Source organism: Lepidochelys kempii, chromosome 10 (genome assembly GCF_965140265.1).
Source record: "Lepidochelys kempii isolate rLepKem1 chromosome 10, rLepKem1.hap2, whole genome shotgun sequence".
Classification (NCBI taxonomy): domain Eukaryota; kingdom Metazoa; phylum Chordata; order Testudines; family Cheloniidae; genus Lepidochelys; species Lepidochelys kempii.
In genome coordinates this window covers 69396392-69409755 of record NC_133265.1, presented here as the reverse complement: position 1 = coordinate 69409755, position 13364 = coordinate 69396392, and the positions used below count along the sequence as shown (strand labels likewise).

The 13364-nt window shown below is 39.8% G+C and overlaps 2 protein-coding genes across 10 annotated transcripts in view; both read left to right on the top strand.

Moving 5' to 3' along the window:
* Nucleotides 1-7805, top strand: part of ZFAND6 (zinc finger AN1-type containing 6) — a 48860-nt gene extending 41055 nt beyond the window's left edge. The window contains exons 5-7 of one of the 4 annotated variants that reach the window (XM_073304119.1): nucleotides 4074-4133; nucleotides 6063-6176; nucleotides 6849-7805. In XM_073304119.1, the coding sequence (XP_073160220.1) occupies nucleotides 4074-4133; nucleotides 6063-6176; nucleotides 6849-6997 (323 nt within the window). In that variant the 3' untranslated portion in view covers nucleotides 6998-7805. Of the gene's footprint in view, nucleotides 1-4073; nucleotides 4134-6041; nucleotides 6177-6848 lie in introns of all 4 variants that reach the window. The other 3 variants (XM_073304117.1, XM_073304116.1, XM_073304118.1) reach the window with 3 other exon arrangements.
* A 3900-nt stretch (nucleotides 7806-11705) lies between these two features.
* Nucleotides 11706-13364, top strand: part of FAH (fumarylacetoacetate hydrolase) — a 31694-nt gene continuing 30035 nt past the window's right edge. For 3 of the 6 annotated variants that reach the window (XR_012154038.1, XR_012154037.1, XM_073304113.1), the window contains exon 1: nucleotides 11706-11882. Coding sequence is in view for 3 of the 6 variants with exons in the window: in XM_073304113.1 (XP_073160214.1) it covers nucleotides 11802-11882 (81 nt within the window). In the remaining 3 variants the exon portion in view is untranslated. The remainder of the gene's footprint in view (nucleotides 11883-13364) is intronic. The other 3 variants (XR_012154036.1, XM_073304111.1, XM_073304114.1) reach the window with 2 other exon arrangements.

The following is a 13364-nucleotide window of genomic DNA, read 5'->3' as shown; positions in this document are numbered from 1 at the left end:
ACACACAAGGCTGCGATAATGGGTAGGTTTGCACTTAAGGCAGTGTGCAGAGTACAGACATTGCATACCCAGCTAGCACAGGTATAAATAGCAGTGTAGACACTGAGGCACGGCTTAGGCGAGTAAAGAGATGCCAGAACCCTAGGATGCATACCCTGCATGTGTCTCTGCATGCCCAAGCTGTGCCTCTACATCTACACTTTGTTTTTAGCAGTGTACTGCCCCACTGCAAGAGCCTTTCACTGTCACCTGTAGCTACACACAGCATTGTGGCTGCAGCCTGCCTTTCCCTGTGGCATGTGGCTACGCATATGCTACAGGCAGCTGCAAGTGTAAATGAGAACCGGGACAAATCACACTCACTCAGACTCTCCTAGAAGTTAAAAAAACAAACTAGCAAACAGACATATGGAGTATTATTTGTATTTGTGCAGATGATATGTAACATGTCAGGCAACCTAGGTAAAATTGCAAGGTTACAAATCCCTCAGGTGGCTCTGACTTGATCTGGTCTGTGTGGCTTTGCCCTTTATACACCCAAGTTTGTGTTATGCCTTGCAAAACAGATCAAGGAAGAGGTAGGAAATCTGAGCGAACCTGGCTTTCAAATAGTCAGCATGTTCTACAGTTTGTTTACTCAAACTGTTTGCAAATATTAAATACTGTAGCAAAGCCAAAAATATTAAATAACTCTAAAAGCAATTAATTGTGAACATTCTCAAATCTTATGAACATTATCCCTAATATGACAAGATAAAATGCATTAAGATAAAACCTAACTTTTTTTTCCCTCATGAGGTTTTTGCCCTAGAAATGTTCAGGTAATAGTCAGACTTTGTTTTCAGATTGCTGAACAAATATTTACTAGAATTTTTACCTTGCTTAGTTTTCAAAGTCTTTCCTCAGCTGTAAAATGGAGATTAATATCTGCCTACCACTTTGCAGGTTATAGTGCTACAAACCATTCATTATCTTCATGTATGCTCCCTGCTAAATGCAGGGTAACACAGTAATACTTTTGTTCGTGTGCAGTTAAACTCTCCAATATTCTTTGACTTCTTCTGACTATAATGTAAAGGTCACTTAAAGGCATACATAGCATAGCTGGTCTACCTTTTTTCTTGCTCTCTAGCAATATATGCATAACTTTTAGGATGGGAGTGGGTTTCAACAAGTGGTAGGGTTGAGAGCTTTTTTGATACGTGCACTCAACGTTATGGTAGATACATTGGCCCAGAACGGCAAAAGATTGAGACCAAAAAAACAGGTGCTCAGGCCTCCTCTGTAGATAGCTAGGAATAGATAGATAGTAGAAATAGTTTGATTTAAGTCACTGGGCATTGTGTACCATCATGAAACTTGACTGAGCTCAATGAAAATGAACTTGGCAAAATGTATGAAAGGTCTGTCTGTCTCGTCTGACCACTGGAAGGTGCCCACTTTTGACGCATGTCTTGGTCTGTCCAGTCCATAGGTAAATAAGCTTTTGAGCTGGACTATTATTTAAAATAAAAATGGACTAACTACATGGAACACGTTGCATGCAGTATTGAATATCTTAGATAAATGCTATGGTGCTCACAATATCTGCTGGTGTGACTGAAAGCACATGTAAGTCAATGGAAACATTTCCATAGACTTCAAAGGGCTTTGGATCAGAGATGTGACAGAACTGCTCATATTCAGTTTGCATATATTGCCCTTACTGCTTAAAAGAGCACTTACATTGCAAAAGGCAACATGGAGCAAAATTAGGGAAGCACCCTAGTGGCTCCACAGTTATGAATATTTTGTGTGTTCCATTTAGAGTTGTGCTAAAATCCCTTAAACAGAAAACCTGACATTGATCATTCTAAAAATAGATTATTTCAATAAGGAGTACAAACCTGAAATTTCTAGGCCACTATCAGACTCCTAGGAGGCTTGCTTCAACCAGTATAAGATGACAACTGTCCTTTCAGGCTTTCTTGAACTCCTATAGTTTAACAATAACAGTTATGAACTTCAAATTTCACACAACATTTTATGTTTCAGACCCAGCATTACATCACCTGGGAAGACTTAAAGTATCCAAAGATAACACTACTCCATTCTGTGCTTTTTGTTTTCCTCTCTGCTGTGGAAACTGATAGAACAATCTTTGCAGTCTACTTCCATTTTACTTTATCTGGCTCCATGTCTTCTGCACCCTTCCCCAGTTAGTCTCTCCAGCAAAGCTCAGATTCCCAGCAGAGCTGCCCAGTGTATCTCCATAAGTATATTCTCCAGCAAGCTCCTCCCTGTCGCTTCCGAAACACATATCATAGTACGCTATGCCCTCCACCCCAAGTCTCCTTTGGACCTGCTACAGTTAGCCAGTGAGACTCTCAATCTGTTGAGCTAGCCTGTGGGTTCATTGGATTAGGGCTTCTCCTTGGCAAACTGTAGGAGAATCAGATGGTGAAGTTGTGTTTGTACTGTTGTACAACCTCTGCATTTTAAGCAAAGCTTCAGGTAGATCTGCACATTGAGGTGACCCTTTACCTTGCAGATTTAGGATGTACAACCGGTCCTATTGAAAGTGGAGGAGACCTTTTTGGTCATTGGAAGTGTTCTTTTCAATATATTATACTTCTAGCCTCGTGTTTTTGAATGTTAACTATCAAAACTGTTTGAGTTTCTGGGAGGGAGCATTGGAGGCTCTTGATTTCTCTGTGTATTAATCAGGTAAAGACATTATCTGGTTACTGCATGACCCTTCTGGGCTTTGCAGTCTAAATACTTAGTACTACACCAGCCATTTTCACTCCTTGCTCAGGTGGGTCCCCAGCCTTGTTGCATTAATATGGGATTCTCTTGTTGGACAGGCCCAATTAGGCATACAAAAGCTCTCCTTTGCAACTTGCTCTAATACAGGCAGCAAGCCCTGCTATGCCTCCAAATCTCTGGTTTATGTAATTAAGATTAATAGTCATGACTCCTAGGCAAGTCAGAGATCATTTACTTTATAGTGGGGCTGTTTTACACAAACTCAGTGCCACAGTTCAGCGTATTCTTGCAAGAGTTGGGTTCAGGAGGGTAGTCTAGAAGTGTTACTTTGCTACTTCAACTATAGTGCAAGGAGGTGTTACAGGCCAGTAGGGCTAAAGTTCAAATTAGAGGTTTAAAGGTGTCTGAAACACACATTATAAGGGGGCTGCTGACTTTAATGTATAATGTAGCTACATGAAACTTTGAAGCCCAAGAATAGGGAGGATGTAACAGGGAAGACGTGCTCGCAGAGTGTTGCTATGCTGCTTTCCCATTAGTACTGTTTTGTTTTGCTTTTTAAATAAGAGCTGTGTTTGCTTCCACTGTTTCCCAAGCTTTTTGCTACTTAGGAATCCACCCTCCCTCTAAGAAGACTGGATTACGCTGGGGAGGGAAGCATAAGTGGCTTTAACTCTATCTTTCCAATACCCCCCTGATATTGGGAGCTACTAGGGCCTCAGTAGCCTTAGTGCTGCTGTAACATAAGTGGAAGCTAGATCAGCTTTAGTGCTTAAGAAGTAAGGAGTGGAATGAGGAGGGGCAGAGGATTAGGCTCAATATCTTGCATGAAGGAAAACTTTGGCAATGCCACTTTAAATAACTGGTAAGTGGCAAAGTACGTTGCCCCTTGCTTATTTCTCGCCTTCCCCTGCTTCACGCTCATCTGACCTTTCTTGTGCTACTGTTGCTGCAGCCAAAGAATATTTTAAGATGTCCCTTAACCCATCCACTGCTGAACAAGCAATATAAAATGTAGTGTTTGCAGCGATCATAGACTACCTGTCATAACTCCTGAAATGCAAGTAGTTAAAACTAAATAGAAAGTGCAAACAAGTAATTTTAAATGAGCACAGATTATTAAGACATGTAAATAAAATGGATCTAAAATGTCCCATCCCAGTCAACGTCGGTGGACCTCACCTAGATAGAGTATTTCAGTAGGCCATATGGGAGAGGACTTGCTGTTGGATATTTTAGATTTACTTGATACTACAAAGGGCTCAGAAACAGAGTACACTTTGATACAAGCATAGAAAATAATGTAGATGATCCTGACTTCCTAGATGAAGGCTCCAGAGAGAGAGGAAAGATGTATGATACAGATTTTAAACTATGTACTATAGGTAAGTGAAAGTTTTACTTAAATACTATACATTTGGTGACACACATATTAGGTTATATAAAATTCTTTGGTACAAATGTGTCATGATGGTAATATTGCTTTATAATGGAATGAATGTCTTCATGGATATGTTTCATTTATATATTTATCCTCACTAGGTTAACCTTTCAACCAAATTGATGTATTTATTTGCATTAGGTCTTTGCTGTAACAAATCTTTATTTTGCAGCTCACTAATTTTACTTTTAGATAACTCACTAAAATGAGGTTTTTCCTCTCTTGCGCACACCTTGCTGCTATTGTACATGCTGTTGCATGTCCTGCTTTGTCCCAAGTCTCTTTGAGTAGATCAGTGGAGGTGGTTACTTTGGAATTTCATCCTGTTAGTCCTAAAAGACTTAGATTCTTCTGTTTTGCATCCAAACTTATTTTCCTGCCTCTTGTAACCTTTGATTTTATTAGTTTTCAACCTGTCAGATTGGCAATCTACAAAGTGGACTTCTAGTTAACAAACACTTGGCAGTTATAGTTGGACCACTGATAATTTCAAAGTTGTATGTACATACTAAAGACACCCCAAACATTCAGATACTATTGAGGGTGAAAAAGTATGAACTGTCAGGTGAGTCTTTAGGAGTAGTAGTGAGATTGGTAGAGAGCTGGTAAGTGATACTTCACCGTATCTCTGACCGATTCTGCCTGGTAAGCATGCAGCTGTGTGTATATTGTCAGAAAAAGTAGCCAAGTTGCAGACAAACGTTTAGGACTACTGCTGTATCCCTTCTTTAGCAATTCATGTGATTAGCCCTGTTTTTGCTGGCACTCACCCAGTTGCGGCCTCCTTTCATTCTTTCTCTGTCCCTTCCTTTGCACACCCTATTTCTTCTGTTCACTTTCCTACAACGTAGGCAGTGAAAGCTTGTCCTGTTGTGACCTAGCAGATAGCTGGTAGGTAGTGTTTGTCTTACAGACCCATTTAAAACCAGGTTAATTTCCCTTGCTGTCAGTTTTGTAAGTTTCTGATACACCCAGGTGTAGAGAAGAGGGCAGCAACTGAACAAAATACCACTCCTGTTTTTCTTGGGTCAGGCAATTTGTTCAGTTGTATGTTCTCTACTCGGATTCTCCCATATGCAGCCCAAGTCTCTTTCAGATGTGAGAGAAGATTAGAATTGCCTGGAAACATTACACCTCCACCTTCCCAAAAAGATGTAGTTTTCATTTCGGGTAATTCCTTCTCCCTCGGATTTCATAGTTAAATTCTTTTCTCCATTGGCAATGGATGTCTTTAGCCTTCAGTAGCATAAATCTGACATACCGAAAGTTGTTTGATTCAATATTGTTATCCTCCATAAGAGCATTGTGAGGCAGCATTGCGGAAGGGAGAAGTGTTTTATTGAACTCTGGTAAATTATCTGTGCTTCTCGCTTGACTTGAATCAGCTTTGAATACTGCTAATTGTAACAATTTTATGGAACTGTTAAACCTTACACTTGCATCTTGCCAAACTTGGTAACTTCAGAGCCATTTTTAAATCTTGGGTTTTGAGATTTAAAAGGAACAGTGTGTGTATATTTAAACCTTGGTCTGTCTTTCTTACTAGTCCTTACAGTAGTTTGTAGGTTATGAATTGTATATAAAACATTTAGCACTGTCAACTGACTTCTCTCTTGGATGAGTCAGGTTGGATAATTAAATTTAGAAAGAGGGAGCTCAAGTGCACTACTTGTTGTGTGATGCAGAAATATTGCTAAAGCAGAGTTCCACACGTGACTGGATTGTAGATTATGGAAGGAAAAATTGATTACAACAAGGTTACAAGTCCCAGAGCTTGAATTTACAAAATAGGCTTCAAATTTCTCTTGTGGCTCAAACAAATCTCTTGCCATTTTTTCCACTCTTTTTTCAGTTTTTATCTCTTTTATATTAGCTTTAGTGTCAGAGAGTGCAGAGTCTACATCTGAAGAACAAGACAAGTCACTTGACAAACCAAAACAGAAAAAGAATCGCTGTTTCATGTGCCGGAAGAAGGTGGGACTTACTGGTAAGAAATATTTCATTTTCTTTCTTAGTCCAAGACTAAGTTATGCAATTAATATCAAAGGACCAAATTCTGCCTTCAGATTCACATGTGGGTTAGTCTGTTGACTTTGATGGATTTGAAGTAAAAGTTGGCCCTAAGGTGTTTTCAACCAGTAGCTCTTATTAAAGAGGACTTTTCATATGTCCTTGTGTTTAACTGTTTCATTTATTAAGCAAAATGCTCTTCATTACAAGTGCTCCTGTTTGGGAGCTCTTACATTTACCTCAACTCTCCAGGCCATTATATAAGAGTCTGCTCATTAATCAGCCTTCATAATGAAGTGGTATGATTCAGTTTAAGTATTTGAAAATCGTTTGAGTCGTTCCTCCGCTTGGTGACTGAAAAAATGTCTGCAGTAAGTCTTGAGGGACTGTATTTTTGTAGTGCTGTATAGCAATGCATATTTGAAGTGAGGGCTCTTTATAATAATCACTACAACAAAGATTTATAACTTCGGTGCTTTATATGTCAGCAATTTTGGCAGCAGAAACTGGCTTTGACTGACGGATGCTGGTAACTGAGATTAGTTGATAACGAATGTGAATGTAGTATTTAGGATATTAAAAAGGCCAAACCTGTAGAATTAAGTCATCTTTAGTGTCTGTCTTAATAGATCAATATTTCTGTTTACAGGGTTTGAATGCCGGTGTGGAAACGTTTACTGTGGTGTGCACCGTTATTCAGATGTACACAGTTGCTCTTACAATTACAAAGCTGATGCTGCTGAGAAAATCAGGAAAGAAAATCCTGTAGTTGTTGGGGAAAAGATTCAGAAGATCTGAACTGCTACTTCTGCTGGAATATAAAATCCCCTGACCATCTGCAGATTAAATTGACTTGAGCTTTTTCCTTAGTCATCAGGAATGTAGAGCAGTGTATCTTGCCTAGATCTTTTAATCATGCATGTCATCAGAAGAATAGATTTTTGTTTTTGTTTTTTGTTTTGAAAATGACTCTGAACATTTATTTTCATTGCAGTTTTCTGTGGCTGAAGACTTAAGTAAACTTTACAAGTATTATCCTTTAAGATCATTTTAATTTTAGTTGAGTGCAGAGGGCTTTTATAACAAACATGGAGAAAACATGGGAGGGCTGTGCTTTTCCAGTACAAAACATGCATGCATTAACTTCGCAGTTTATTTTCTTGTTGTATATAGCTTTTCTCTGCAGCACGATTTCTTTTTTGGTAATGCCTCATGGCACAACTAGTTATCAGTAACTGAATGTATTTTAATCATTATGGCTGCTTCTGGTTTTCATTAACAAGAAAGGTTATACATGTTAGCATATTAGCTTGTTTGCACCCACTACCTATTTATGTATGAATCATTTGTAATGAGAGAGTGTGTGCTGAGATTATAAGTTCGTGTGGTTTTTAAAAAAAAAATTGATTTTGTTTCTGTGTGTGTGTGGGGTCGGGGTAGGCTAGTATGCACTTCATTGCTGACTGAAGATTTCACTGGGATTACATTCATCAGTCTGTATGTACACAAATATGAAGAATGATCTGAAGTAACTGTGCTGTATTTATGTTTATCCACGTCTTAACTTTGATTAAATAAAATTTTAAAAAATTGGGGTATTTTGTGTTGATCACTGGTATCTGTCACACTGATTGCTTTTCAGCCCTTTATTTTGATTTGGACCTCTTCTTTCTCCAGGTACAATGCATTCTGATATCCTTGTAGATCTGAATGGCAATTAAATCAACTTTTATCTGAATTTATTTTACCTACTGTTACAAGTGACACCTACCTGTTGAAAGACTGGAGGGAATAAAGTCATTATCGGCATTCTTAACTTGTCCATTTGAAAACACTTTTTGTATACAGTCAGTGATTTTTTTTTTCTCCCCGCTTGTCTTTTGCACAGCAACAAGATATATAAAAATGCGCTTTAAAATAGGTAAATGTGATCATAAAAGGTGACAGGGAACTCCTGGGGCAAGTGAATGAAATTGTTTTTCATTTAGCCTCGTGAAATTGACTGGATCAGAGGTTCCAACATTGCAGTTTGTGGGAGCCACTTCTGGCTTGGAGAACCAGGCAGTCACAGGGTGATGGCTCCTCATGATTTCAGTCTGCTAAATTGCATTCAAAGTAGCCAAACATATATTGTCATTTTTCCATGTAAATAGTTGCTGTAGCTGTTGTTAATTTGTGATGATTTAACATATGTTACGGGATTTGGTCTGTGCAGTTCTGTTTGGGAGAGCTGGCCCTTGAGACAACTTCTTCATTAGGATGTGACCTATGCTATACGAAGGTTAGAAACCCTTAGGCAGTTTTTCAGATTTAGTGTCCATTTAACAGACCTGGCGGCTTGTGAATCAACTTCTCTCACTCAGGGTATGTCTTCACTAGCAACGTTCAAGCACTGCCATGGCAGCACTTTAACGTGGCTGCGTAGTCACGGCACCCCCACTACGAGGGGAGTAGCTACCGCGCTGAGAGGACGGCTGGTGCACTGTCTACACTTCCACTTTACAGTGCTGAAACTTGCAGTGCTCAGAGGAATGTTGTTTTTTCACAGCCCGAGTGAGAAAGTTGCAGCACTGTGAAGTGGCAGGGTAGACAAGGCTGTCTTGCAGTTGTTCTGTGACTCATATCTGCCTTTCTTGTGAAGTCCTGGATAGTCACTCTGCCCACAGATGGTCACACCCACCTAATCACCAATGTCTGTTTAAAGGCTATGTGCTATAGCTATAACAATGTATGTGACTTTTTTATAACTGCACGTGTAAGCTCACCCCACCATGGATTCTTTTCAAAACTTACACATATGCAGAAGTAGGACTCAAATTCCTCTCTGGATCTGATCCTCAGTTTACCTTTCTCTTGGTGACTCTTACTTCCGATTAAACAGCTTTCAAATATTTGTGGAACAAATGAGATTTTGTGTGCAGTTGCTCAGCCATTCAGGATTTTGGCTTTATTTAAAATGTTAATTTTCTTTAATCAATGCTGAATGCATCCTTTAAAATTCTGAACCCTGCAGGAAAAGTGGTTGCTGACAATTACCAGACAAGTACCGTACATTGCACTGCACAAAGGGTCTTACTACATCAGGTAGCATGTGAGGTAATCTACAACTTCAGATGATGGAGAGAACCATTTTATACCTTCAGGAACATCATATGGAGGTTTTAACTTTGAAAATCAGATATGGACTTTGAACCATGCACTGCTAAGGACTCGTTGGCTATGGAACATGGGGGGAGGGCATGAATCAGGGTCTTGCAAATCAAGATATTTCAATGGTGCCCCAGTCTTTTTGGGTTAAAGAAGATCCTCATTTATGATGTTTGTGAACAGTGCATCCACGTGTCATCATGCAATGGCATAGCATGGTAGTCACATCTCCCTTGATTCTTGTATTTTTCCCTGTCTTTTTTATATTTTTGCAGGTTTTGCTTACCATTTTTACCCTCCCCCTACTACCCTTGCACCCAGTTCCCTTCCCGTTTTCTGCATCTTCCTTCTCCAGTTTTTGGCCCGTCTCGCTTATCTTCTTCCTCCCCCCAATGTCAGTCCCCCGTCCCCCCCAGCTTCCTTTCTCTTCCTCCATCTCCACTACATATTTAGCACAGTGACCCATTGGTGTGGAGGTGCTGCTGCAGGACTGACCAGAGAACAGGCACAACATGCATAAAGAGAGGCTGGTTGGCTTAAAAGGAACTGCTGTCTCTCTGCTCCATGGAGGAGGGAGGAGCAGGAGTAAGGCTGACATCCCTGAGTGAGGAGGAGGGAAACAAGTGCAGGGAAAGCAGCTGCCTTTGGAGCTCCAAGGCTCCCTTTGCCACTTGGTTCTGCACTTATCACATGAGGCAGGAACGACTGTGCCCCCTACCTCACATATTGGGAACCACCACCCGTAAGCAGGAGGAAACTAGAGCTTAAAATGCTGCTATTCCAAAATCAGATGGGGGTTATTGACAAAGATTTAGAGTCAACCTTATCCAGTTCCTCCTCCGTGCAATCTGTTTTGAACCAATGAAATAAGTCTTTGTAGCCTGGCTGTTGAGGGCATGCTATCATTGTCTTTCAAGCTTACAAAAATTCCTCTAGGAGTTAAGTGCATTGGATACAATGAATAGACTTTGAACAACATCCTTCACCATTTACTACTATTCATGCACTAAAATAGAAATAGCACATCACACTGGAGTTTGATTTGACTCTTGCTGCACTTAATGACAGTAGTATGACCATTGATGCTTCACATCCTAGTAAATGGTCTGCCTGATGCTAGCGGATGAGCATTTAATTCCCTTTATACCAGTGCATCTGTTGCATCATTAAATGTGATGCTATAAGAAATCTTAATTCTGGAAGGGGTATTAAGTGTGTTTCAATGAAACACATTCTCAAAACTTAATGCTTTAACTATATGACTTTTGTTTGGGTATAGATAAAATCAAATCAGCTGTGGAAATATTTAGCAATAAATGCTGGCTACCGTAATAATGTAGGTATTCAAATCTCACGGTATACTATGATATTACTTCAGTTAAACATAGTACATAACTGCTTGGAAGCTAATTTTTCCTTGCAAAGAACATTCCTGAAATTACATGGGCCAAGGCTTCAGCTCATGTAAACTGGCATAGCACCACTGAAGTCAATGAAGCTGTGCCAATTTAAAGTAGTTGAGTCTGGTCCTACGATTGCCACATTAAAGAGCTGACAGAGCAAGTCAAAATAAATCCAAGCAAATCTTTGTTCATTTAACTACTCATCCCCCACCAAAATCAATTTGAGATAATCAGCTTTGTGGTTTGATAGCCAGGAGTCTAAAAATCTTTATAGAAAAAGAATCTTCTCCCCCATCCTACCTCATTATTTTTTTTCTTCTTTTTAAAAAGTCCTGCTTTTACATTCAGCCTTGTGTCCACATGTAGAACAGTGGTGTTGGGTTTTTAATTTTTTGGTCTAGGTTTTCCTCCAAAGGACCTAGGACGGCTGGCAAGGATATGGTGTAGAGTGAGGTGGTGGTTTCTGTCCTTTGCCACTGTTTGCAGATATTTGCACCTCAGCAGCTGGAGCTTTATAGATGGAATCAGGTTCTTGTGGAACTTCTAAACTGAACAAATGCTAAATAAAAACTGTCTGCTTTCCCCATGGTATCTGAGCTGCCCCTTTTGTGCCTGGGTTCTTGTAGGGTCATTTGTTACTATCACTTCTATAGCCAAGTGCCCCCAACAGAAGGGAAACAAATGTGTCTCCTGGCCCAGCAGGTGCACATCTATAGCTTCTCCCAGTAATCAAGGGTTCAGGAAGGGGGAACAGTCTTCCCTTCAGTAACCATACAATATACTCCTCTCAAAGAGGCTCTAGCCAGAAACGGTTAACGGTGCAGAGGCCCGTGTTGCTGAGTCATGCAGAACTCTGGTATTCATTAACCATCTACAAGCAGGAGCAGGGCTGAAGGGGGTGGGCTGGAGAGTGGCTTCTGATTGGTTTGTGGCTGAAGGAGAGGGTGGGCCTGGCAGATCCACATTGTCTAATGCAACATGTGGAGGCTCTCCTGGTGTGGTTGTAGCCGAGCTGAGAGCGTGTTTGCACCATAGCTTGCCCTGAGCTCAAAATGTCCTTCATCCAGATAGAGGAGAACTCAGATTTCCCTCTTCAGAACCTTCCCTATGGGGTTTTCTCTACAGAGGAGAAGGTGAGTTATCTGCTGCTTTGTCTTTGTGCTGCAAAGATTGCTGCTGTTGTGGGTGAATCTTTGCTCTGAAGTTCAGAGGCTATGAATGAGGAGAAAAGTTTTTTCTTTTTCTTTTTTTCAAATGCTGTGTGATGATCCCCAGATACCAGGGACAGGAAAGGCTTTCCTGGCTGGGAATCTTAGGGGTTAGCTGTTTACACTAGGAAGCTTCAACATTTATACTGTCTTTTCTTGATGTGATGACCTGAGGGCTATTTCTTTAAAGAACATTAATATTTTTATAAGTACTTTACTTTAAATCCATATTAAATGCATATAATATATTTTCTGCTTTTGAGTATAAAAGTCTATATTTCCTCATGCCCCTCTGTATGCTATAAAGTTTTCACTTTTCTTTACCAGCACCATTTTCTGTTATCTCCTTTATGGCTGAGTTTAACCTCTCCTTCCTCTTCCCTCTCAAAGCCCCATTTTAACTTTTATCCTATATACTACTAATCTTAGTTGTATTGTGGAATGTACATTGTAAGCAATATGAATTGATGTATCTGAAAGCTAAATTTGATGAAAGAAATAATCTGTGTAAAATATAATTAGGCTGTGACAGTAGCTATTGAGATACAAAGTTAGTTTTATAAGCATTAAAACACAAATTGTCAATATCAGATGTCAATATACACAGTAAATATCCTTAAATCAAATTTTAATAAGCTCTCAAGCAACATTTTTCTTACTTTGCATGTCAGTAAATTTGGACTATTATTGATTAAATATTTTTGTCACTTCCTGTATATACAGTGGAATTGATGTTTACTGATTAAAAATCAAATCCTTCCAAGCTAAATATCTTTTTCAAGTGAAGTTTGTTTTAAACATGATAGTGGTCTACAGGACCACAATTCTAATCCTATAAATTAAGGGCCTACCCTTTTATTTTTCCCCCTAATTTGGATTGAGAGTCAGGAGACTTGGGTTCTGTTCCTAACCCTGCAACTGACTAACCTGAGTGACTTTGGACAAGTCAAGTCTCTTCTGTATCTTCTATATCAGTGGTTTTCAACCTGTGGTCTGTGAACTCCTGCGAGTCCACAGACTGTCTAAGGGGGCCACAGACTGTCTAAGGGAGCCGCAAAAGTTTGTCATTCCCATAGAACAGTGGTTTTAAACCTGTGGTCCATGAACTCCTGGGGGGTTCACAGATTGTTTAAAATTTCCAAAGGGGTCCACACATCCATTTGAAATTTGTAGTGGTCCGCAAATAACTCAAGGTTGAAAACCATTGTTTTATATATTTACTGTTCCGTTCAATTCATATGTGCAAGGACCACACTGTGGGACTTATATTTTCTGAGACACGGTGGGTGAGGGCCTATCTTTTATTGAACCAGCTTCTGTTGGTGGGAGAGAGAAGTTTTCACGCTTACACTGAGCTTTTCTTCAGGTCTGAAGAAGTTGACCTGAAGAAGCTATGACCTCACCCAC